Source organism: Psittacula echo (assembly GCF_963264785.1).
Source record: "Psittacula echo genome assembly, chromosome: 9".
In the NCBI taxonomy this organism is placed as follows: Eukaryota; Metazoa; Chordata; class Aves; order Psittaciformes; family Psittacidae; genus Psittacula; species Psittacula echo.
In genome coordinates, this window is record NC_137745.1 from 6910921 (window position 1) to 6932711 (window position 21791).

The window sequence follows — 21791 nt, forward strand, 5'->3', positions numbered from 1 at the left end:
GCCTGGGGGCGACATTGCTTCTCCCAGTGACTCAACTGGTACAGAAAAGGGGTTTGTCATGAAAAGTACCTTCTGATGCTGTGCTGGAGCAGAACCCAGTGAACATGAGTTTCACTCACACGGGCAGAAGCAGTTTCTGTCTTGGCATGGATTATCTCATAGGAAAATACTCCAGTTTTTATCAGGAAGCGTTACTTGGTGAGGTAGGAGTTTGAGACCAGCACCTGCAATGCAGACTCAAATGTCAGAGGTTCTTGGTGTGCACACCATATTTCCAGTGCCCTTTGCATTTAAAATAGAAACTGGGGCTGTATCCTTCAAACCTGAAGGCGTCAGCTGCCTTCTGATGTGTTGGGCTCAAAGGTTACAACCTAAATCTCAGTCCTGCACCCACAGCACTTGCAGCTCTGGATGCAGGCGTGTGAAGCTGGAGCCTGTTAATGTTGAGGCCATTATTTGTACGAACCACAACCAATACCAAGAGCTTGCAACTGGCTTTATTTAAATGCAAATTCCTGTTGGTTCATTATTACCATGCTCTGCTGCAATAAATAACCAAACACATGTGGCTTGTAGGATCCATCCCAGGACTCTTGATTTGACTGAATGCTTTCCTGAGTGCTTTGGCTCAGAACTGTGTTAGCTGCCGGAGTTTTTCCTCACAAGCAGCTCTGTGGGATCTTGGTTGGGGAAAAGCAGCATATACTTGTTTTCTGGCCCACCGAACTTCAGGGGAATCTTGGAAATTTCTCCTGAAGTTGTTCAAACTGACCTGGATTCAGATGCTATAGGAAAGCATGGAAAGTGGGCTGAGAAATGCAGTCAAAAAGCTTTGTCCAGCCCTGTGAGAAACGGCTGCAGCCGGCATCTGCAGCCAGATTGGTATAGAAGCTTTTTCAGCGTTGGCTGGGACAGTGCTTTAGGTGCTCTGATCATCCTCTGTTTTGCAGCTAAGCTTGCTCCCCCTGCCCTATTCCCTGCTGCAAAGCTGGACCTTGAACTCTGGAGCCCAGCGTTCAGTGGGAGAAGAAATGGAGCTAAAGAACGTTTGCACATGGAACAGATTTCACACCCGTTGTAGCTGAGCTACAACAACCCTACAACACCTCAGCTCCTGTCCTTCCCTCTTGCGTCCCCACAGCTCTCAATGACCAGAGCAAGGTGGGAAGCGGATGCATCTAAATCTGCGTCTGCTTCTGGCCACCTCATCTGAAGTGAGCTTTGCGAAGTGAAACTGGGGGATGGCATTAGTTCATGGGACTGCATGAGCTTAAATTACGAGAGGGAATGTACAGCTTTGGCATGTGGACTATAAATCCATGGAAGGGTGTCAAGGCCGAGGCATGAACGGCTGTGTCTGGAGTGCCGCTCACAATCACAGTGAAGTAAATAGAAATCATGAGAGGAAATAAACCAGTGGTAAAACCAACATGACCACGGGATGGTGAAAGGTAACTTGAAGCTATTTCAAGGTTTAAAGGGAGCAGAAATCTCATTGCTTCTGATTTGACATGGAAATTGAAGTAGCAGTTAAAAATGGAAGAATAGGAAAAAATGTGCTTTTGATCAGTCCAAGGCCTGACCACTAAAAGAGCAGCAAGATTTCTCCTGAGTGAAGCCTGTGTTAGCCTTGTTGTCTTGAGTTCCTAAGTGCAGTGGCATCAAGCAGAACTAAGTTGCAGCCTTTCTTTGGGAAGAGAAAACTCAAGCCAAGCCAGGTGGGGAACAGCTACTGCTGTAGGCTCTGGTCCAGCCAGAGGCCATGTGTCATAAGGAAGGCAGCAGCCTGCTTGAGACCTTTATTCCTCAGCAGCTGTGGAGAAAGACATGTACCCCCCACCCCATCAGCATCTCATCAGTTGTGTTGAACTGCAATGGGATCTTCTACTGTTCCTACCATCAATTTGACATCTAACAGAGGAAGGAATTACAGGTGTAACGCTTTGTAATGTGCTCACTTTGTTTTCAATAGCTAGCAGAAGTGTAACCTTAAAGGAGAGGCTACTTCAGGTAAAGTGTTCCCAAACTTATAGTCCTTACAGGTTTTGTGGTTATATTACAGCTTCACCACAGCCACTTGTATCCTTACTCCTTCTCCAATCCTCTCCTAACAGGAGTTTGTCCTGCCAAGAGTGCACAATCTCAACTAAACTTTTTGGCTACTTTAATATTATACAGCTGATCCTTTTCACCTTGGATTAAAACACAGAAGTCTTTAAAAAGCAAGCACAGAACCACCACTGGTTCTCCCTGCTCACAGATCTTTGACCACTGTATACACAGTGAGGTTAAGAAAAAAAGTGTATTACAGGAGATCACCAACTGTATCATACATTTAATAACTGAACCAGGATCCATACACCAAAACAGAACATTGTTTACACAATGAAGTGGAAAGTAAAAACACTACTTCTCTTGCTAGTCATGTTTTTTTTAGCCTACAGTATAGCAAGTTATACAATATATTTATAGGTTACTTCCAAAATGTTTTAAACATCTAAAGTCTGCATCCCCTTGCATTAAAAAAATTACATATTAATTACTCTGGAAAGTTTCTGAACTCTGTTTAGCAGCAAATCTCCTTTCTTGATGGTTTCTTGGTACTGCCAATTCTTGCTATCAGGCCTAGGAATTGTGAGGGAGAAAAAAAAAAGAGAAGTGAGAACATATTTTACACAAAGCCACTTACATTTCTGTAATAAATGTCTAGAATTCAAATGTCTAGAATTCAACTGGGCCGTCAGGAACTGTCAGCATACCTGTTAGTTTCTACAATCTCGTTGACTTTGTCTATTTTGCAGTGTAATCGCCCTGCTGCAATGAATCTTGAAAGCTCCCTAGGTAAAGAAAAGAAAAAGCAAGTTGGTTAAATGATGTTTCAGCAAGGACTTGCAGACCCAGCAGCGCTGAACGTGCTGTTACAGAACAGCAGTGTCAACACACTGTGCTGCTGAAGCAACAGCCTATACATCTTCATTAGGTATCTTCTTCCTCCTCATCTTACTAAAGCTTGGACGCTACATACAAGAATTCTAGTGATCTGAATACAAAACATCTTAGTACCTTCTTCTCAAGCCAAAAGGCCATAGTTGAGTGAGTGAAATTTATCACTTAGCTTATCATCAGCTACTCTTCAAGCGCAAAGGTAGCAGTGGTGCAGCATGCCTACTTGTAATTTATCCTGAGGTATCTTCAGTCCATTCAATCAGCTCCTTAGGAAAGCCTCTGAACAGTTCCCTACTTTGTAGTAGCTCCAGATGAGCTGCTTGTTTTAATTACTGTTTTGATTAATCAGCTGGTGGTCTACAGCACATTACTGATAGCAGAAGAAAAAATTTCTGTGATCAACAGTAAGACAAGTTACATCTAATAATAAATTACTGGGAAGCATAAGGACTAGTACGATTTTAACACATTTACCTTTGTATTGAAAGTATTTGGTTTCTCTTGAAACACCTATTAATTAATTTCTGAGTATTTCAAGCAGTATTCACATTTAACACTTTTCTATGTTTCTGTGAAACTTCCCTATGAAGGAATGACTCTAGTGAAGGCATTTGAATCAAAGTTTCCTGTATACAGAGAAAAAGTCAATTTTGCACTTCCCTTTAGTTCTCATCCTGATCTAAATCTGTTGGTTTTACACTAGAAAAGAATTGCAAGTTGAGACTGCAGAGTATGTTTGAAATGAAAAACATCAGATCCAGTCTACATACTTGAAAGCAAGTAGTAGATAGGGAGACATGTAGGGTATGTAAAATTCATGGATCCCCAAAGTTATGAGTTAAGTTTTGGCATAGACTGCACTAAAAACATTTTCTTTACTGAAACAAAGAGTTTGTTTAATTTTAGCCAAGCTCTTGCACAGAAACGTAACTTGGCATGGTTAGAATCAAAACAGAACAAAGGTTTTATTCATTATCGGATCATTATAAATAATTCAAAGGTGTAAAATGAACTTAAAAGCCAAATAACTTACTGATCTATGAATTCTACACTGACTCCAAATGCTTCTGCCATGTATCCTAATGTCAGTGACCGGTAGGACTCTAGGAGCTGGCTATAGGCATGAATTCTCATTTCCCGTACGTAGTATCGATAGTGAGGTGCAAAGAGCCAATCCTTTTTCATCTCTTGCTCTACAACAGCTGAAAATAGTAAGAAAAGGAGTCAGTACCTCTAAGAAATGGAAATTATCAGTTACTTAGATAAACCAAGGAACACCAGTTAATAAGTAACCAGTGTGGAAGTAACTATATTGTGTTCTTGCGTACTTCAGGTGTCTACACCAAAGAGAAGTAAGTTTGAATAATCTGTATCAGTCCTAGAACCAGTAGCAGTGATAACATGGAGACAATGTTGTGGCAAAGCTAGTGAGACTCTCTGTCAGCACAAAGGAGACCACCTCACTAAAGGCAAGCGCTGGGCCCTGTTGTTATGTGCTGGGAAACAAGCAGTACTTGATATGTAACTACTTGAAGAAACATTGTTCCCCAAAGCTTTGTAAGGAAGTTCTTGTACTACCTCTTAAATTAATTACAAGGATTTCCAGGCACTGAAACTTTTACTCCCACCAGTTTTAGTTCCCAGCTAGTGGTAAGGCAAACAGTAGAAAAATGTTGCCCTTGGCTCTCAGTCTTCCAAAAAATGAAGGGTTCTTTTTTGCTCTTCCTAAATATCTTATTCCCTTGTATTCAAAATCTTGTCACAAAGGAAAATGAGCAGTCTGAGAACTGGCAAGAATGACAGCGTTCTGAAAAGCTCTCCTTCAGTGTCACCCTTTTACATACAAACCAGAGCCAAAAGCCAAAGGTAAGATCCATGAAAACCTTCTACGTAATTTCTTTTACCGGTTGAGATTTCAGGGGCTTCTAGTCTACAAGTCCAAGAACTTCTTTCAAAGATAAAAACTTTCAAAGCTTTCCCATCTGATCCTGCTCTTCAAGTCAGACAGTGTTGCACAGCCACTTTCAAAATGCCTTTACATCTCATCAGATGTGACCTTTCAGAAGGCTCACTGTACATGACATTCTTCTTTGCTTGTTTGAGAAATCAAACAGCATCAGATTTTAGGTGACTATAAAATAATCTCTTTTCTTTCCTGCGTAAAGTAGTTCTAGTTCTAGACTGTAGATACACAACTGACAGTTGTGTCTGAATCTGAAACAAGGAACTGAAGCACCTTGGCCAAAACAGATCCTTACCTAATGACTGGAAAAAGGCTGAATAGCGGCATTCGTAGAGAGAAAAGAGATACTGCCGTACAGCTGGCAAACTGTGTAATGCTTCCAGAATCTCTGCTCCTTTAATAACCTGAAAGCAAACAAACATGTTTAAATACCATCACTTTCAGCCCAGAGATAAACAGATAAACTGTGTTGTCACCCGCTTTCCTTACCTTCTCCCTGAGGTCGGGCCTGTCTAATGCAATCATGCTGACATAGACAGTGTATGTCACAAATGTTTTGTAATCCATCAGTTCATAGGATGTAAACGTAGAAACTGTGTCAAGGAAGAGCTCGGCTGCTTGTTTGAAATCTCGAATAGCTACACAGTAAAGGCCCTGGTACACTTTGAGACGGTTTCTCCTGTCCCAGTCTCCTCCTTCTTCTATTAGACTGAAGATAGAATAAAAAGCAATATTTACTTAGGTAAATGCATTATGTAAAGTACAGTAAACCAACTGCTATCTTGTGATTAGAGAAGGAATAACTTGTTTTCTGTTACAGCTTGCTGACACACTCCAGGAGGCTTTGTGAGAGGGGTAGGAAAGCGGCTTCCTTGGGATAGGACAGATGCTTTTGCACAGTGTAAGCTTCAACTGAAAGGAAAAGCTTACAGCCCCCTAAGTTGTGACAGCAGTCTTTTGAGATGTGCAGGTAAATACTGCTGTCAGCCTTGGCTGTGGCTATGTATTTCCCCTGCCTTTGCTGCTCAAATCACAGCTGTCCAACTAGCAGCACAGAAAATATTTGGAAGTTAATATGGTTTTAAGAACCATACTAACACAAAACTGATGTGGCTGTGAGCCGGGGCACAGGCAGAGACAAATTCTTGTTGCTGTGGGAAGACAACACAAAAAGTCACGGCCCAAGAAACATGGTAACCGCCACAGACTGGCAACAGCAGCTTGCTATAGGAACTGCTGAAATTCCAAACCTGGGAACACAGAGACACAGAAGCTAGCAGTGGAAATGCAGGAGGAACAACGCATCGTGTTGACACTGGGCTCCTGCTTCCAGAGGCAAAGCTGGCACTTCACAGAGCCAGATAGGGGGCACTGGCAGCAGCTGCATTCAGCTGGCAATTGTACAAGCTAATCACACCCTAATCTGTCTTCTAAGAACACAGAAGTGGGAGCAGGGGGTGAGCTACAAATTCAAATCAAATCAGTTGCTAGAAAACAGATGACACAAAATATTAATCTGTCTTTTCTCTTCCCTCTCATAAAAAAAAATCCAGGTATAGGAAGCGTTCTGCTACAAGGTATCAACCCACCCACCCCCTGTGAGTGTCTCACAACCAGCCTTAGTCATTTATTGACAGCAAGGTGTTTATCTTCCATTGCTTTTGTTCCACTTCATCTCAAAGTGCTTTAGTGCACTCAAATGACTGAAGTGATACCTTTTTGCCTTCTCAATGTTCCGTGTGATGAGGTCGTTATCCATGTAAAATAAGCCAATCCTTAGGAGATAGAACACGATATCCAGACGATGCCCCAGTGCCACAGTTTTGTCATAGGTCTTGCGGAAGGCAGTGAGAGCTCCCTCCTAACAAGATAGCATTTTCTACTGTAAGAATGTTAAAAGTACCTAGAATATTCACAAAATGTCTGTTGTAAGTTCCTGTGTTGTCTTCTACTGATAGTCCTGATGTTGTTAGTTACCCACAGAACTGTAACATTGAATAATCTTAAAGAATCAGTCTAAGTCAGGTTAAAAGAGGTGATTCTAATATAACTTTTAAATCTCTATGAAAACCTACTCTGTACCTTGATTTCAAGTTTTACTGTGTAAACACCTTAGAAAAGTCTGTCAGACCACAAGGAAAAAATAACACCTGCAAATGGAAAATGGTTTTCTTACAAGGGCTACTTAGTTTTTTTCCCTGAATTTCAGTAACACCCTCCCCTATTCCCACCATGTTTGAGTTGTGCCCTAGAGGAAACGCACTGTAAGTCACTCAGTGCTCAACGTGCCTAGCTAAAAGAATTACAATGAAGTGGTTTTCATGAGAGTCCATGAAGCCTCTGCATGCACCAACCTTGTCCCCAATCCTGCACAGGTACTCGGCTTTGGCCATCATTGCGTCTCGGATCTCGCTCTCCCCCAAGATCTTTTCTGCATCTTCTAATTCGTTGTCCAAACGTTTCAACTCTTCCTCATTGGCTTTCTTCATTTTGTTCAGCAGCTCCGTGTCCATCTGCCACTCCAGAGACTTGCAGAGTGCTTCATAATACGGAGCCATGTCTGAAAAAAGCAGGAAGGCTTCTACTGCTGATTGCTGCAACAAGTGTGTTTCTAGAGCAGAGCATTGGAGGACACTAGGACTGATCCTCAATGCCAGGTAACTCCTTTATGATCAGGTACCTATTAAATCCAGATGTGGAACAGCCAGTGTTTCTGCACTGTCACACTTCTTTTTGCTGATCCTTTTCTATCACTGCTCCCGTTTGCACTTCATAAATTCATAGAATAGTTTGGGTCAGAAGGGCCCTTCAAAGCTCATCCAGTCCAACCCCCTGCAATGTGCAGCGACACCTTCAACTAGATCAGGTTGCTCAGAACCACATCCAGCCTGGCCCTGAATCAGGCATGGGGCATCCACCACCTCCCTGGGCAACCTGTACCAGTGTTTTACCACCCTCATTGTAAAGAATTCCTTCCCCACATCCTCCTCTCTTTTAGTTTAAACTCATCACCCCGCGTCCTATAACAACAGGCCCTGCTTGGTCTTTCTCCATCTTTCTCATAAGCCCCTTTTAAGCACTCTACTCTGAGATCAGTGCCGCACAGTACTCAACCCGTGCCTTTTACCCCCCCCAGCACGATACAACAGAGGTCACGGACGGGGACAGCGCACCTCCCCGCCTACCCCGGGCACTCAGACCGGCTCCTGCCCCAGACAGACAGACAGGGGATGGAAGGGGCAAACAGGAGGTTAATGGGGCTCCCCGGAGTCCCCTCACCCCGGGCCGCACTCACTGTGGAGCCGCACGGCCGCCATCAGCTCGTCGCGCGCGGCGGGGTCGGGCGCGCGGGGCCGGAGGCTGAGGAGGAAGCGGAGCTGGGCGATGCGGAGGTCGGGGTTCTTGGGCAGCCCTTCCTCCTCCAGGTTCTCCAGCGGCATGGCTGCGGTTGCGGGACGGGACTGGACCGGGACAGTTAGCGTCCAGGCAGACTGCGGGGGATCAGCAGCCCCGGCGCGACCCAGTGACTCAGCTGCGACGGACGGAAATCGGCGGCGCGCTTCCGGATCGCAGCGCCCCCTGGTGTCACGGAGGCCGGGATGGGAGGCGCGCATGGGCAGTGAGGTGGCGGCGGGGCTGCGCAGGTAGCGCAGTGTGCGCGCTGTGAGGACGCGCAGGAAACGCGAACGAAACGCGAACGGGGAACGGCTGCGAACGCCCAGTGACGGCTGCACGGATTGAGTGTGACCGGCTGAAGCGGTTGCGAACGCCCGATGCGGGAGGCGCTGGGTCGGTCCCGTTTGCTGGTGGATGCTCTGCGCGCAGGATCGGGAGGTGAAGCCTAACGAGGGACCTCGGCTTTTGCTGGGGAAAACAACAAAAAGGCGGGTCCAAGTCCTCGAAGATGTAACCAAGAGGTGGGGTGTGTCACCCCAAAGCATGCCTGTGGCTCAAAATGCAGAAAGCAAATAAAAGGGGCTTTAAAAACCCTGTGTTTTGGTTGGGGGACCCATATTCCCGTGTTTCTTAACGTTTTTCCATCTTTTCATTAATTACCTTTATGTCTGTGTTTCCAGACCTCACACAACACACACTGCTGGTACGGGGGTATGGAGCATGTCCCTGGCCAGTGCCCAGCCAAGGCAGGTGAGTGGCAGTGAGGTCTGGTGGCCCCATGTGTCCCCCCACCCCATCAGCCCCACTCCCCTGCCCACTAGGGGCTGCCTGCACACTGGTTGTGTCAGATGTTATAGGTGGAATATCTGGAGGCAGCATGGATGCGTCTGCATGAATTTCCATGTGAGGAGTTTTCCTGGGCAGTGCTGGGGGAGTGGGGCTCCTGCAGAGGGGAATTTTAGGTGCCCAGGGCTATCCTGTGGGATGCAGCATCCCACCCAGCCTGGTTGGACCACGTTTCCTTGCCCAACTCGGCTTCTCCAGACACTTTAGTTTTAAATAATGTCTATTGCAGGGTTTTAAACACAAGGCTTTTTGTTAGTGCCTCTATTTTGGTGTTGGTTTTTTGGTCTGGGTCATGGGATAAACCATTCCCTTGACTGTTTTGGCGCAGTGTATTCCTAAGATTGGCTTCTTTGTGTTGGGTGTGAATAATTCAGAAGTCTGCTGGAAGGAACTGTTGTCTGCTGCATTTTTTACGAGTGCCAATATCTGATACATTCATTCTGATTTTTTCTTCATAGAATCGTAGAATGGTTTGGGTTGGAAAGGACCTTAAGATCATCCAGTTCCAACCCCCTGCCATAGATAGGGACACCTCACACTAGACCATGTCACCCAAGGCTCTGTCCAACCTGGCCTTGAACACTGCCAGGGATGGAGCATTCACAACTTCCTTGGGCAACCCATTCCAGTGCCTCACCACCCTCTCAGTAAAGAATTTCTTCCTTATATCCAATCTAAACTTCCCCTGTTTAAGTTTGAACCCGTTACCCCTTGTCCTGTCACTACAGTCCCTGATGAAGAGTCCCTCCCCAGCACCCTTGTAGGCCCCCTTCAGATACTGGAAGGCTGCTCTGAGGTCTCCACGCAGCTTTCTCTTCTCCAGGCTGAACAGCCCCAACTTTCTCAGCCTATCTTCATACACTTAAGTCATTGGCTTATACTTCTAATGTTTTAGAATGAAATACAGGAGAATCAGTGCTTTAAGTTGAGCAGCTTCTTTATTTCTTTAAAAACAGGGTTTTTTGGTCTTTTTTTTTTTTTTTTTTTTTTTTGAGTTGCAATCACTTTTGCATTGATTGCGTGATAAGGAATTGCTTTGATGTTTTCCAGAAAACTGCACAGAGATCTTCTGCAGCAGCATTTATGTTACTTGCCTGTTGGCCTTTACATTTGCTCAGAGACCTATTGATTAGAGGGTTTATGACGGACACTTTCAGGCCTCTTGCATCTTTTTCTCTTGAATCTTGTCCCCAGCTCTATTCTTGGGCAGTGTGCTCCAGAGCTGGGGTGTGCTGCTTATTCTTCTACATTCATAACTATGACAGCTCTGACCATTCTCACTGTACATAGAAATACCCACATCTTGTCAACATCGCTGTGTTCATTGCAGTTCATTGTGGCAGTAAAAGCCACAGTTTCGTTATGTTCTTTGGCAGAAAAAGTGTTTTATTCCCCTCTTTCTGAATTTGCCACTTTTTAATTGGCCCCAAACTAAGTTGCTCTGTGGGAGAAAAGGGAGCTGAGTTTTCATTTTCCTGAGTTCAGTTCATGCTAAAAGGTTGGGGTTTGTCTTGTAATGAAACACCAATTAATAAACCCAATCCATCACTTATTGTCTCTAAATATTGGCCCACACTTTCATATTTATGTATATATAAGCAATAACTGGGAGCAAGGGAGCTGCCTACACAGACATGATGTTCACTGCTAAATGTGAAAGATTCAGAGAGAACGTTTATGTCCCAAATATTTATACGAAGAAATAAGGCCTTGTGCTGAACTTCATTCTCACGTGGTCTTACAGCATTCAAATGGCCCAAATCAATGGATATTCATATTCATTGATTATGAATATCCCCACAAAATGGACTTCAAATGGTTGTTTCCTTCCCTGCAAGATGCAGCAGAGCTGCGAGGAGCCTGGTGGTGGCTCCTGGTAACAATAAATGATGCTCTTGCTGGAAGAGAAACAGCATGGACACGCTGCAGGTTGTTTAAATGGCATAATGCACCCTGGTTATCCAGCTGAAAGCAGGAGCCAACTCCTTATGCACCTCCTCAGGACTTCTGTATGGCTCTGCAACCACAAAGCACTAATCCTGTCTCCATTCCTGCTCACACCAACCCCAGCAGTGGCTTTCATATCATTCAGGGAGGTCACCTCTACCTGATGGTGGTTTTGGCACGGAAACTCCATAGCTGGAAAACACATTTTGCCATATCTCCTGCTCCCCTAGAGCAAGGTGGCTTTCCATGCCCCTGTGTGAGATTACTCCTTGTTTCCTGACCAGCCCTTCTGCCTTAGGGGCCATACCCGAGCCACCCGACGACCGTCCAGCGAGGCTGGTTAGGCTCAGCGTGTCCCGCCTCCGAGCTGCCACAAGGCGGCAGTGTTTCAGAGCAAGAGCTGCGCCGCGTCTCTAATTCCGGGTGTTCGGTTTGAAGGGCTTGTATTTGTTCTCCCCCAGCGTGCAAAGCGAAGCCCCGCTATCGCTAAATGCTACTCGAAAGCTTTGGGGGCCACCAGCCAGGGACCCCGCTGCCACTGCTCCATCCACTCATACAGCCCCGCTGGATATGGGGGCTCTTCTCTCCCAGCCCACAAAGGGAAAAGCACACATAGAATCATAGATAGGGTTGCCAGCAGCAGGTCACGGAAGTGTTCTGCTTCACTCTCCAAGGAGGTCTGGTGGCACTACCTGGTTTTTCAGGGCTTCAAAGGCATGGAGGACCCCTGCACTGGGAACATCCTCTGCCGGCAGGTCAGGATTCACAGCAAGGCCTGGGATTGAACCTGGGTATTGCTGAATGGCTTTAATTCCCATCATGCTAGGAGTGAAGTGTCCTGGGAGCTGGTTGGTATGTCCATAGAATCATACAATAAATCATAGAGTGGCTGGGGCTGGAAGAGACCTTTCCATCCAGTTCCAACCGCTTGCCATGGGCAAGGACACCTTTTACTAAACCAAGCTGCTCCAAGCCCTGTCCAACCTAGCCTTGGACACTGCCAGGGATGGGGCAGCCACAGCTTCTCTGGGCACCCTGTGCCAGCGCCTCAGCACCCTCACAGGGAAGAGCTTCTGCCTAAGAGCTCAGCTCAGTCTCCCCTCTGGCAGGTTAAAGCCATTCCCCTTGGCCTGTCCCTACAGGCCCTTGTCCAAAGCCCCTCTCCAGGTTTCCTGTAGCCCCTTTAGGCACTGGAGCTGCTGTAAGGTCTCCCCAGAGCTTTCACATCTCCAGGCTGAAGAATCCCATGCTGTATCGAAGAGCTCTTTTTGCACAGCCACCACACCATGAGCTGCAGCCTCACCTCAGTAACACCAATTACACTTTCTTACCTCGCTGTGATCCTCAGACATCTTCAAGGCCAACGGGTTTGTTTCATTTTCAGGGCCGTTAAACTTTGGAAAAGATGACACTTGGATCAAGTCTGGCTTCATCCTTCAGCATTGGAAGTGTTGACAGCAATACTCACAGCTGCACTGTGTAAACCTACAGGTGTTTGGCATTGATTTCTTCCGAATAAGCTCCTAGAAGTTACCTGGGTTTGTAAGTAATTACTGTTGGCAAGATATGGCTCTTTTCTCTGGAAGTGTGGCTCTCAGGAATTACAGTCTGTGTTAGCAAGGAGTGAAAGGCACAAGGTCAAGCCCTCTGGTAGTGCAGATCCACTAATGTCTAATATAACATTAGACAACTCCTGGCACCAGTGTAAGGACAGTTAGAAAATGCTCTTAGAGTTGGATTTATGCACTTCTTCACCTTCTTGATGCTGTTTTGTCACCCTTTTCATATTGCTAATTGCATCTGATCAGCCAGGTATCTGTTTCACAGCAATTCATGTCTCTTATTTGTTTATCTGCTTATTTTCAAATCAATAAATCTTTCCCTACTAGCATATCAGGATGCGTTGAAGGACAACATCTCACATAGCCCCCAGTTAAGTCTTTTACAGCATTAAAGTCTGTTAATCAGGGTGTTCCAACAAACAGCCATGTTAGGGGGAGTTTATTACCCTGGAATGAAACTGCATTGGTAATCAGAGATCTGAAAAACTATTCATGTGTTAGAGCCATGAGAAATCAAACTGACAGGATGGGATGGGATGGAATGGGATGGGGAGGAGCCTCTTCCTTCTCCCTGTACCTGGGTGCAGTGGAGGGTGACGGCACGCTGCTGCCTGAGAATGCATCTTTTTGGACAGCAGAGGACCCACTGTATTTGGTGCCAGGACAACACATATGAAGAGACAGCTCTGGGATGAAATGGCTGTAATGAGGAGTGGGAGAGAGCACTGCCGGCACGGGGAAGTGAAATTTTGCATGGAGCCTGTCCCCTCATCAAGCCAAGAGACTCTGAAATGTTGTTTGTGGAGATGTGTAAATATACAGACACACAAGTGATTTATGCTTGAAGCTTGTGTTTTAGGTGCTGTGTTCAATCTGCCTGTTTTTAATGCAGACTGGTGGATGGTCTGTACCAAGTGGTAATCTGTGAGGCTGAATTTCAAAGTGAGGTCTATTTACTGAATCTTTTCCCCTAGTTAGAGAGTTCCTTTCAGAACACTGGTACTGTAGACCAACTCGCTGATGTATCTGTCTCATGCACAGCAGCAGCACCCTGGGCATAACTGGTGTTTCCCATGATAAGCGGTGTCAATATTGTCACAGACTGGTGCTGGATCTGACCCTTGCTTCCCCACATGGAGCACTAATATTAGTGCCCCATTCAGGCTGATGTGATGGTTTCTGGGGGGTACCATCCACAGGGTAAGGACTGCTGCTTTTTAAGGTATCCTATTTCATTTGAAACCCACAAATCTTTATTCAGATCTGTCAGCTCCAGCTGTGCCTGTATCTGCCTTTATCTTTCAGGTAATTTGTGCTGTACACTTTCATCACATGACTGCTTTTATTGTACGTGGTTCCTTCTGCTGGGCACTTCTCTGTTGACTATGATTACTACCACATCAACTCAAAATGCCCCTGTACTGTATAATTAACTTTATCTGCTTTGCTACAATGCCTCCCACTGGTAATTGCACAACTTCAGCCCTTTTACTACATTTCTGAGACTTTAAGAAGTGCTGATTGCTCTTGCCCAGTCTCTGTCCAAACTGGAGGGGTTTTACGTGCCTAAAATTACTTTTTTTTTTACCTTATAACAGCCCTGCTGTAATCAGGATATTGATTACAGGACATATAATATCTTCAATAAACCATTTGTTTGGAATTCATTGGGGGTTACATGTGCTGGTAGCAAAAGGCTTATTTAACTCCTCAGGTTGTTGGCTGGTTGATGTGATAGTTGTTAGTTTACTGAGATGATTTGAAATGGAGAGCAAGGATTTGGAAATCTTTCAGTCCTCTGGGGACTTACTCCATTTTCCTCCTCATCAGCTTGGCCTTTTCAGCCTTCCCTGCAGTGCCTTCATGACTTTTGTCCTTTGATGATTTTTTTCAAGCCTGTGTTTCTAAGGCAATAGTCTCATACGGTTATGCTCTCTGCCCATCAATCTGTATTTCTGTGCTGTAATGTACTTGAACCCCTTAGTCAATGTGAACCAGATTTGGTAGCTGTTATTAGCTCTCAATAATGTCCAATTCCTTGAAGTTATTGTTTGAGGTAGGGCAAATCCAAACTGGGAAGGCTCAGCTGTTCTGGGTAACCCACGCTGTCCTGTCCTCCATTTCAGTGCCCTGCGCTAGCAATGCCTGTAGTTTAGCTGGTGTTCAGGGAGCATCACAGGATGCATGGAGGGACAGGATATATACAGGCATGAGGCACATGGGAAGGAAGAGCCATAGTGGGGATGGGCTGGGTAGAACGGGTATGGGATGCATGAGAAAGCTGCCTTAATCCATGACTGCTCACAGAGCAGCAGCTGCCGCTGTAATTACAAATATTGATGTATTTTCCACAGCTTCTTTTCAAACACAACCACATTTCTTTATTTATTTTACACTCTTTACCACAACAAGTCATTTTCACATCAGGCAAAGAAAAAGCACTCTGCTCAGAAGTGTTCTACAACTTCTAGTGAGTTCTCGCAGCCAGCAAGGCACACGTTTACTCATTAAGGGAGGTTGTGTGTGATGCAGATACCACTGCAAGGGTTTAATATTGTGTTGTCTTTTAAAATAAACCCATTGGTGGAAAGGGCGCAGTCTGAATGTCCTGCTAAGTTCTAAAACATAGGGGAATTTAGCTCTGGCATCACTGCTTATGTTGCTGTACCTAAATAGCATCTACCAAATGGCCACTGACTTGAATGTCAATTTAACTGAAGCAGATGCTTTTGTTTCCTTCTCCTGAGTGCGCTGAGTCCCAGGGTGAGTGGGATTTGAGGGTGCATGCTCACAGCCCGGTGCTGTACTGCCCTGGTACCTATTGCTTTACTTTGGGTGAGAATAGCTGGATTATTACTTTAGGGAGTTTTATGCCATGTTTAATGAGTGTGCAGAAAATTCAAACCATCTGGAACTGAGAGTCCATCTCTGTGTGCTCCTCAGCTGATGGAAGCTGCTTTGCCATTGCACAGAGGTGCCTGCGTGACTTTGGGAAGCAGAGAACTCAGATGCTCAAGTACCTCCAGTATCTCTCTTCCTGTTATTGGAAACACTAACCCTGCTTTCCCAGAATAGGAATATCCTTCATTGAGCAGAGGTGAAGAAAACTCTCCAGATGATTTACATCATGTCTTGAGACCAAACCTTCAAAGGTCAGAGAGAAAGGCCTTAAGCAAGGAAAGCGTGGTTTAGCTCTCTATAAATGCTAGTGTTAATAGCGATATTACAGCAATGTGGGTAACTATTGGTTATATATTTAATCTTCTTCAGCTGTGATTTGACATTATCAAGTAAAAAAAAAAATACCTGTGCAATTAGCTCCTTTTTGTGTCCTTCTATCTTGTAACTGCTCAGAAAGAAACCTGTGCCTCCATGGTGTTTCAGGAATATCTGGTTAGTGCCCTGTAAAGCTCCGGCTGGCTGTAGCATCTATCCAGCTGCTGTGGCAGGTATTTGCCCGTCTCACAGGCTGCACTTGCAGCTGGGGTGCATTTACCTCTCTTTTTGCAGCTGATTAAAATTGCCTCTTAAATGGGGTTATTTACTCTCAATTTCCACTATCCTTTCACCTCTCCCTTGACTTTTCCCTCCTTATCTCTTGCTTTATGGACCTTTCTTTTTCCCCTGTTCCTTGCATTTAGTGGCAGCAATCACCTCCTCTGGTAAATGAGATGGTTCTGCCGCTGTTGCCTCCTTTTGGGGTGTGGTTTGAGTTTCGATCATTATATTTTATGTAGTGTGGATATGACCAGCTTCTAAAATCCACTCCCCACAACTCACATGAACCTGACGCAATGCTGGAACACCTCTAAGGTACTTGCCCTTGAACCAACCTGTTTTTGTCTTGCTGCTGAGACACACTGCTTGGCAGTTAATAGTGCACAGGCACCATTTGCTGTCACAGGATTTTTCCCATTTATTCACTGCTTATTCCAATGTGGCATAAAAAATGGAGTGAGATTATCCTCTCCCCAGCCATCGGTGTGTGCTAGTGAATGATATAACAGATATTCTGCTGCTTCTTCCATCTTCCAGCTAATATTTTTCCTTGCTACAACTCAATCCTTTCCTCTCTAAGTGCTTAAATTGCCCTTTAATGTTTTCCAAGTGTGACCTGCGTGACAGTACCTCCACATCAGTGTTAACACTGAATCTTGCCCTACTGCTCCCAGTGCTGTCCCATGGAGGTTGTCCCTGCTGCTCTGCTTTCTGGGCTGGCACCCCTGCTCCTTCCCCTGCACTTGCAGCTCCCATGCATCAGCCCACCGGCTGGAATAACCCTGGATGTGCCACCATCCATCTGGCACGGGGAGGTGTTCCTCACAGCAAAGAAAAGACACTTTGTGAATCGTGGTTTGCTGCTCTCTTGAGCACTGACAAAGGTTTCCCAGTTTGTGGCCATCAATACTTGCTGATAATTGCAGGGTTCCTCCCAGTCGGTTCAAGGTTGTACCCTGCCTTCCCCCCACTGGGGCTTTCTGCACACATGCTGAGCTCCCTGTTTTGTGCATGTTTGGATTATTCCAGCTCTTTGGCATCCATCCATTCTGCTGCTGGGTGGCTGGATCTTGCCCTCACCGTATTCTCATCAGAACCATCCTTGGTCAGATGCCATTTAGACACTGGTCCAACTCATCAAACAGCTTGCTTTCCTGCTCAAGGCCTTGGACTCTGGTCAAGTTAACCTCTTTGAAACCCACTCATCTTCTGTGTGGTGCAGGAAGTGTTGGTTTTGTGCTGGCTTCTTTTTTAACAATAGTGTGTATACATCCATATACACTATATAGTTACGTATAGAATCATAGAATAGTTAGGGTTGGAGAGGACCTTAAGATCATATATGCAACTATATATGCCCACCGTACTGTATGTCTGTAATCACACACACAAACATGAGTTTATCTATCTATACATACATAGGTATGTATATAATAAGTCTTGCAAGTGTCTTGTGTTCATTTTCCTCTCCGACCTTTTTGCTCCTGGATTTTTTGCTGAGCTGTAATTTTCTGGTTTGCCCCATTTTGCCCTTTAAAATCTATTTTCCAAGAACATCTAAAATTACCATGCTGTTTATTCAATTGACTTTTGATGTCTAGAACCTTTGCAAAAAACCATTCCTGGAGCAGCTATTTTCAGCTACCTTTTTCATACCTGCTTGTGTTTTGTGCTACTTTACTTCTAGTTTCCATGACAATTATCCCCAGAGTTAGAGGCAGCCTTGCTCTTTGTTGCTGGTTTACAAAGCTACCCTTGCTCTTGCTCATCTGAACATCTGACCGCAGAAATTTATATACAATTCAATTTCTTATTCTCCTATCTCCTGTATGTCTCACTAGTACTATACAGGTGCTGCAGGCTACCTTAATATATACTCCATTCTGCACAGTGACATGGGAATGATTCAGAGGACAGAGCATGTTTCAGCTAGTGGAAGAGGACATCGTCACCCATGGAAGGATTTGTACAAAGAATTAGCTTCACCTGGTGCAAAGTAACCCACTGCCCAGCAGGGATTCCAAAAACACAGTGGAATCAGGTCTGGTACCTGCAAGAGTAAAAGGAAGGTGAAAGGACCACTATGTGTGGGGATGGTTTGTGCTGACCCTGAGGCCTGACTGGCTCCTGCCCCACTGTAACCCAGCACCAGTCTCTGCTGAGCCACATCCTCCATCCTCCCTCCTGGACACATTGCTCTTACTGCAGCATTGACCAAACATGAAAAACAGCATTTTGAGCCATATTTTGGCTATTTCAACACGTGTTAACATTTTTAGCATCTTCTTGGTGTTTTCCTGTTGCTTATCCCCCTTTTCTTGTTTTTTCCACCTCTACTGACTCACAGCCATTCCTGAAGTCCCAGATGGCAATCCTTTGATACATTATCCTTATATATTTCTTATTATCCAGTCCATAACTCTGAGCTTCTGTGTGATCTACTCTCAGTCCTCTGTTTCCTCCTCATGTTTTCTGTGCATCATTTTTTTCCTTTATTTGACCATTTCCTTCCATTTTTCTATGCGCTGCCTCCTTTCCTTCTTACCTACTTAACGTCCTTCCCTCTCGCCACCCCCAGCTTCCTCTCCTGAATCCACTTAAGTGTAATCTAAACCATATTGCATGAAAATGGAAGCCCAGAGAAATATTTGCTCTGGCTCTTGCTAGCACTTCGCAACGCCAGTGAGCTTTGAGGCAGTGGATTCTCAGCCGTGCAGTAAAATGAGCCTTTCCCGTAAGTTGAAAACCTGAGTCTTTCTCAGTAAACTCTAGTCAAAATGATTGTCAGCTCCAAAAGTGCCTTTTGACTGGATTCAAAGGAACGCATTCAGAGCAGATCTTTTAATTTTGACTGTGATAAAACTAATTACAATTACCAGCCTGTTACTGAAACAGAAACTATTCAGAATGCCACAATATTTGAAGTTAGATTTTAAGGAACAAACATCCCAGATCAGAGGAAAAAAGGCTTCAAAGTGATCGTCTTCTTAAACAGTCTTAATTGCTTGTAAGATAAATGGGAACAAAGAACTAGGGGAAAGAAAGAGCCTTGCAGATAATCCATATGGAGAATGTGATCTGCTATGACAAATGAGCTGGGATCCGGTACTGAATTGTCCCACCAACCTGCCTGCCCAAACCACTGACTTGGCTTGTGATATGCAAGGGGGACCAAGAGGTTCTATTTCAGGAGGTTATGTATCTGCTATCTACTGCTGGCAACCAAGAGGAGATCTACAAAGCTCCTTAAGTTGTTTACTCTTCCTTGTAGTAGCTCTTGCTCATCTTATCCATAGTCGATGAAATGCAGGGTGAATTGCAGCCACTCTGGGTGAATTGCTCTGCCCTGTGGGAGCAAATTATCCCAGCTTTGGGAAAACCTTTGGGAGCTTGCCAGCAGTGTGTGGCCCTCTTTGGGTGGGGAGGGAGATCTTGGTGATATGTGAGATTGAGCTGCTCTGTGCAGCTTTTTCCAGTTAGCTCAAAAACTCCACTTATCCCTCTTGGAAGGCTTTTTATTCCGGAAATAAGTTATTTTTAGGTAAATGACTGATCAGAGCCTTGACTTGTTCCACTGTCTGCTGGAGGTAATCTCCATGGGTGCGCTTTGCTGGTCGTATCCTTGCAGTATGTATTGCTCACCATCAGGTCCAGCCCAGCCACAGCGGGGTTTGGGGTGACATTCCTTATCCGATGTGTCTCACCAGGACCTGGAAACACATCGTTGTGGGTAGCTTCATCAGCGAGAGGTTAACCTCACTTTCCTGAGGGTTGCTAGTGTTTGGTGCTCTATCTCCATGCTCTGCTCCCATCTGTGTATCCAATCCCAGCACCTTGGGACAAACCTTGGTAAGAGCTGCATTTCCATAACACCATGTACTTATGGCTGTACTCAGTGGCCCTTTGTGCTGAGAGGCCCATTTGGGCTCCTTTTCCTGGGTGGTGGGATGGGCTTGCCACGGTGCTACATGGATGTGGATTTGGGAGCAGTCATGGCTTCCTTCTCCTTGAGCTGTGGCTTTTATGGCCAGCTGTGGTTTTGGCAACACTGTTCCTGCTTCAGCTTTTCTCTGGACATGTGGTCCGGGTACAACAGTTCCCTGCAGGACAGGGGCAGCTGCTGATGGCTTCCCCATGATCCCTTCCCAGTGATGATGGGGCTGCTCGGTGGTCCCCTTCTGTCATGGAATGATATTTCATTCCAGGTTAGCACAATGAGAATGTGCTGGACACTGGAAAGAGATGTCTTGAGCACACAAAGCAGCTTACAAGCCTGAGAAGAGAGGAGGGAGCTTTTCATTTGGCAGCACGATGCGCATAGCGAGCTCTTGTTTTTAATAAGCTCACAAAGCTTTCTCGAAAGCCAGGGATTTTTTCTCCATCCTGAGCACATGAGGTATTTTCATTTCATAATGAATGTGTGTTATGTCCAACTTCCAGAAAGCCTTTCACGTGAAAATAACCCAACAAAGGATTTTTCAGACGCTGAAGTGAACTGAGTGGAAGAAATCATGGAACAAAATGCTGGGATATTTGCTCTGCGCTCAGAGGTTGTGTGGCATCTTGTATTGTCTGAAACAGCACCAGATAATAATCGTATGTGCAGATCTCTCAGACTGGGGGAACAGGGAGAGGAGCCAATCCTTGTGTCTCCATAGAGCTGGAAGAAATCTCGGATATTTCTGTTTGTCTGCAGAACAGCTGGGGATTTCTCAGACATGAATCTAATTAAGCTTATTCCTCACCACAAACACTTCAAGTCCTATTTCTGAGATCTGAATGTCTTTCCAAAATGAAGCCATAGGAATATTGCTTTCATGCAGTGTGCTTATATTTTTTTTTTTTCATTCTGGGCAAAATTCAATTACAGTTATAGGCTCAGAGCAGTATTTGCTGGAGTCAATAATATTGATTGATATTTGGCTATCAGCAGAATGTCATGCATTAATAATAGCTGAATTCAATCCACAAGCCCAAGAGGGCTCCTGGTGGGTACTGGAATCAGCCAGGCTGGGATGACATTTGACATGCCTGGTGCTCTCTGCCTAGTGATGTGTATCCTCCCCACCATGGGTACCAGAGCCTGTCCCTGCTTCCTGCCCTGCTATGTGTTTGCAGGTGCTCAGGTTAGGGCCCAAACTGAAATATTTAGCTTTTTTTTGTCTCTTCTCACCACATCCCAAGCTTTGAATTAGAGCAGTAATTTCCTTGGTAGAGAAAAGGGCTTAATACAGCAAAGGGCATTCTGCCTGGGATGTGGAGCTATGCAAACCTGGCTCCAGCCTGCAACACATCCCTGCTCCCTCTGGCATTGGGCATCCTGAGTCCTCTCAGCTGTTTTCATGGCACAACACATTCCCTCTGCATGGCTCTGCCACCCCACAACCACTGAGACCCCAGCCCCACCACAGCTCTACAACACACTAACTTCCTCTTGTAGCCACTTTGTTTAAAATCCTAGGGTTTGAACTAACTTAGACCAGAAAGAACATTGCTGCTTGCTTCATTCTGCTTGGTTTGGGGCACGAGATTGCCACCGACCTTTCTGCTGTGTGTGGAAGCCCTCTCTGGATTTCTTGCAGATTTGGAGGAATTTTTTCCTGTTGGTATTACAGGGGATAAATTAATCTGAG

At 45.2% G+C, this 21791-nt stretch overlaps 1 protein-coding gene across 2 annotated transcripts; it reads right to left on the bottom strand.

Moving 5' to 3' along the window:
* Positions 1 to 51: 51 nt before the first annotated feature.
* On the bottom strand, positions 52 to 8476 carry LOC308225044 (26S proteasome non-ATPase regulatory subunit 6). 2 transcript variants are annotated; one of them, XM_080625504.1, is made up of 9 exons: positions 8205 to 8476; positions 7264 to 7469; positions 6625 to 6770; positions 5399 to 5618; positions 5205 to 5313; positions 3980 to 4148; positions 2760 to 2837; positions 2544 to 2625; positions 52 to 224 (listed from the first exon to the last, which is right to left on the bottom strand). In XM_080625504.1, the coding sequence occupies exons 1-9, from the start codon at positions 8347 to 8349 to the stop codon at positions 192 to 194; spliced, it is 1188 nt and encodes a 395-aa protein (XP_080481630.1). In that variant the 5' UTR covers positions 8350 to 8476; the 3' UTR covers positions 52 to 191. The 2 variants fall into 2 exon arrangements, with proteins under 2 accessions (XP_080481630.1, XP_080481631.1); XM_080625505.1 differs by lacking the exon at positions 52 to 224 and having other exon boundaries at positions 2321 to 2625.
* Between the last annotated feature and the right edge of the window lie 13315 nt (positions 8477 to 21791).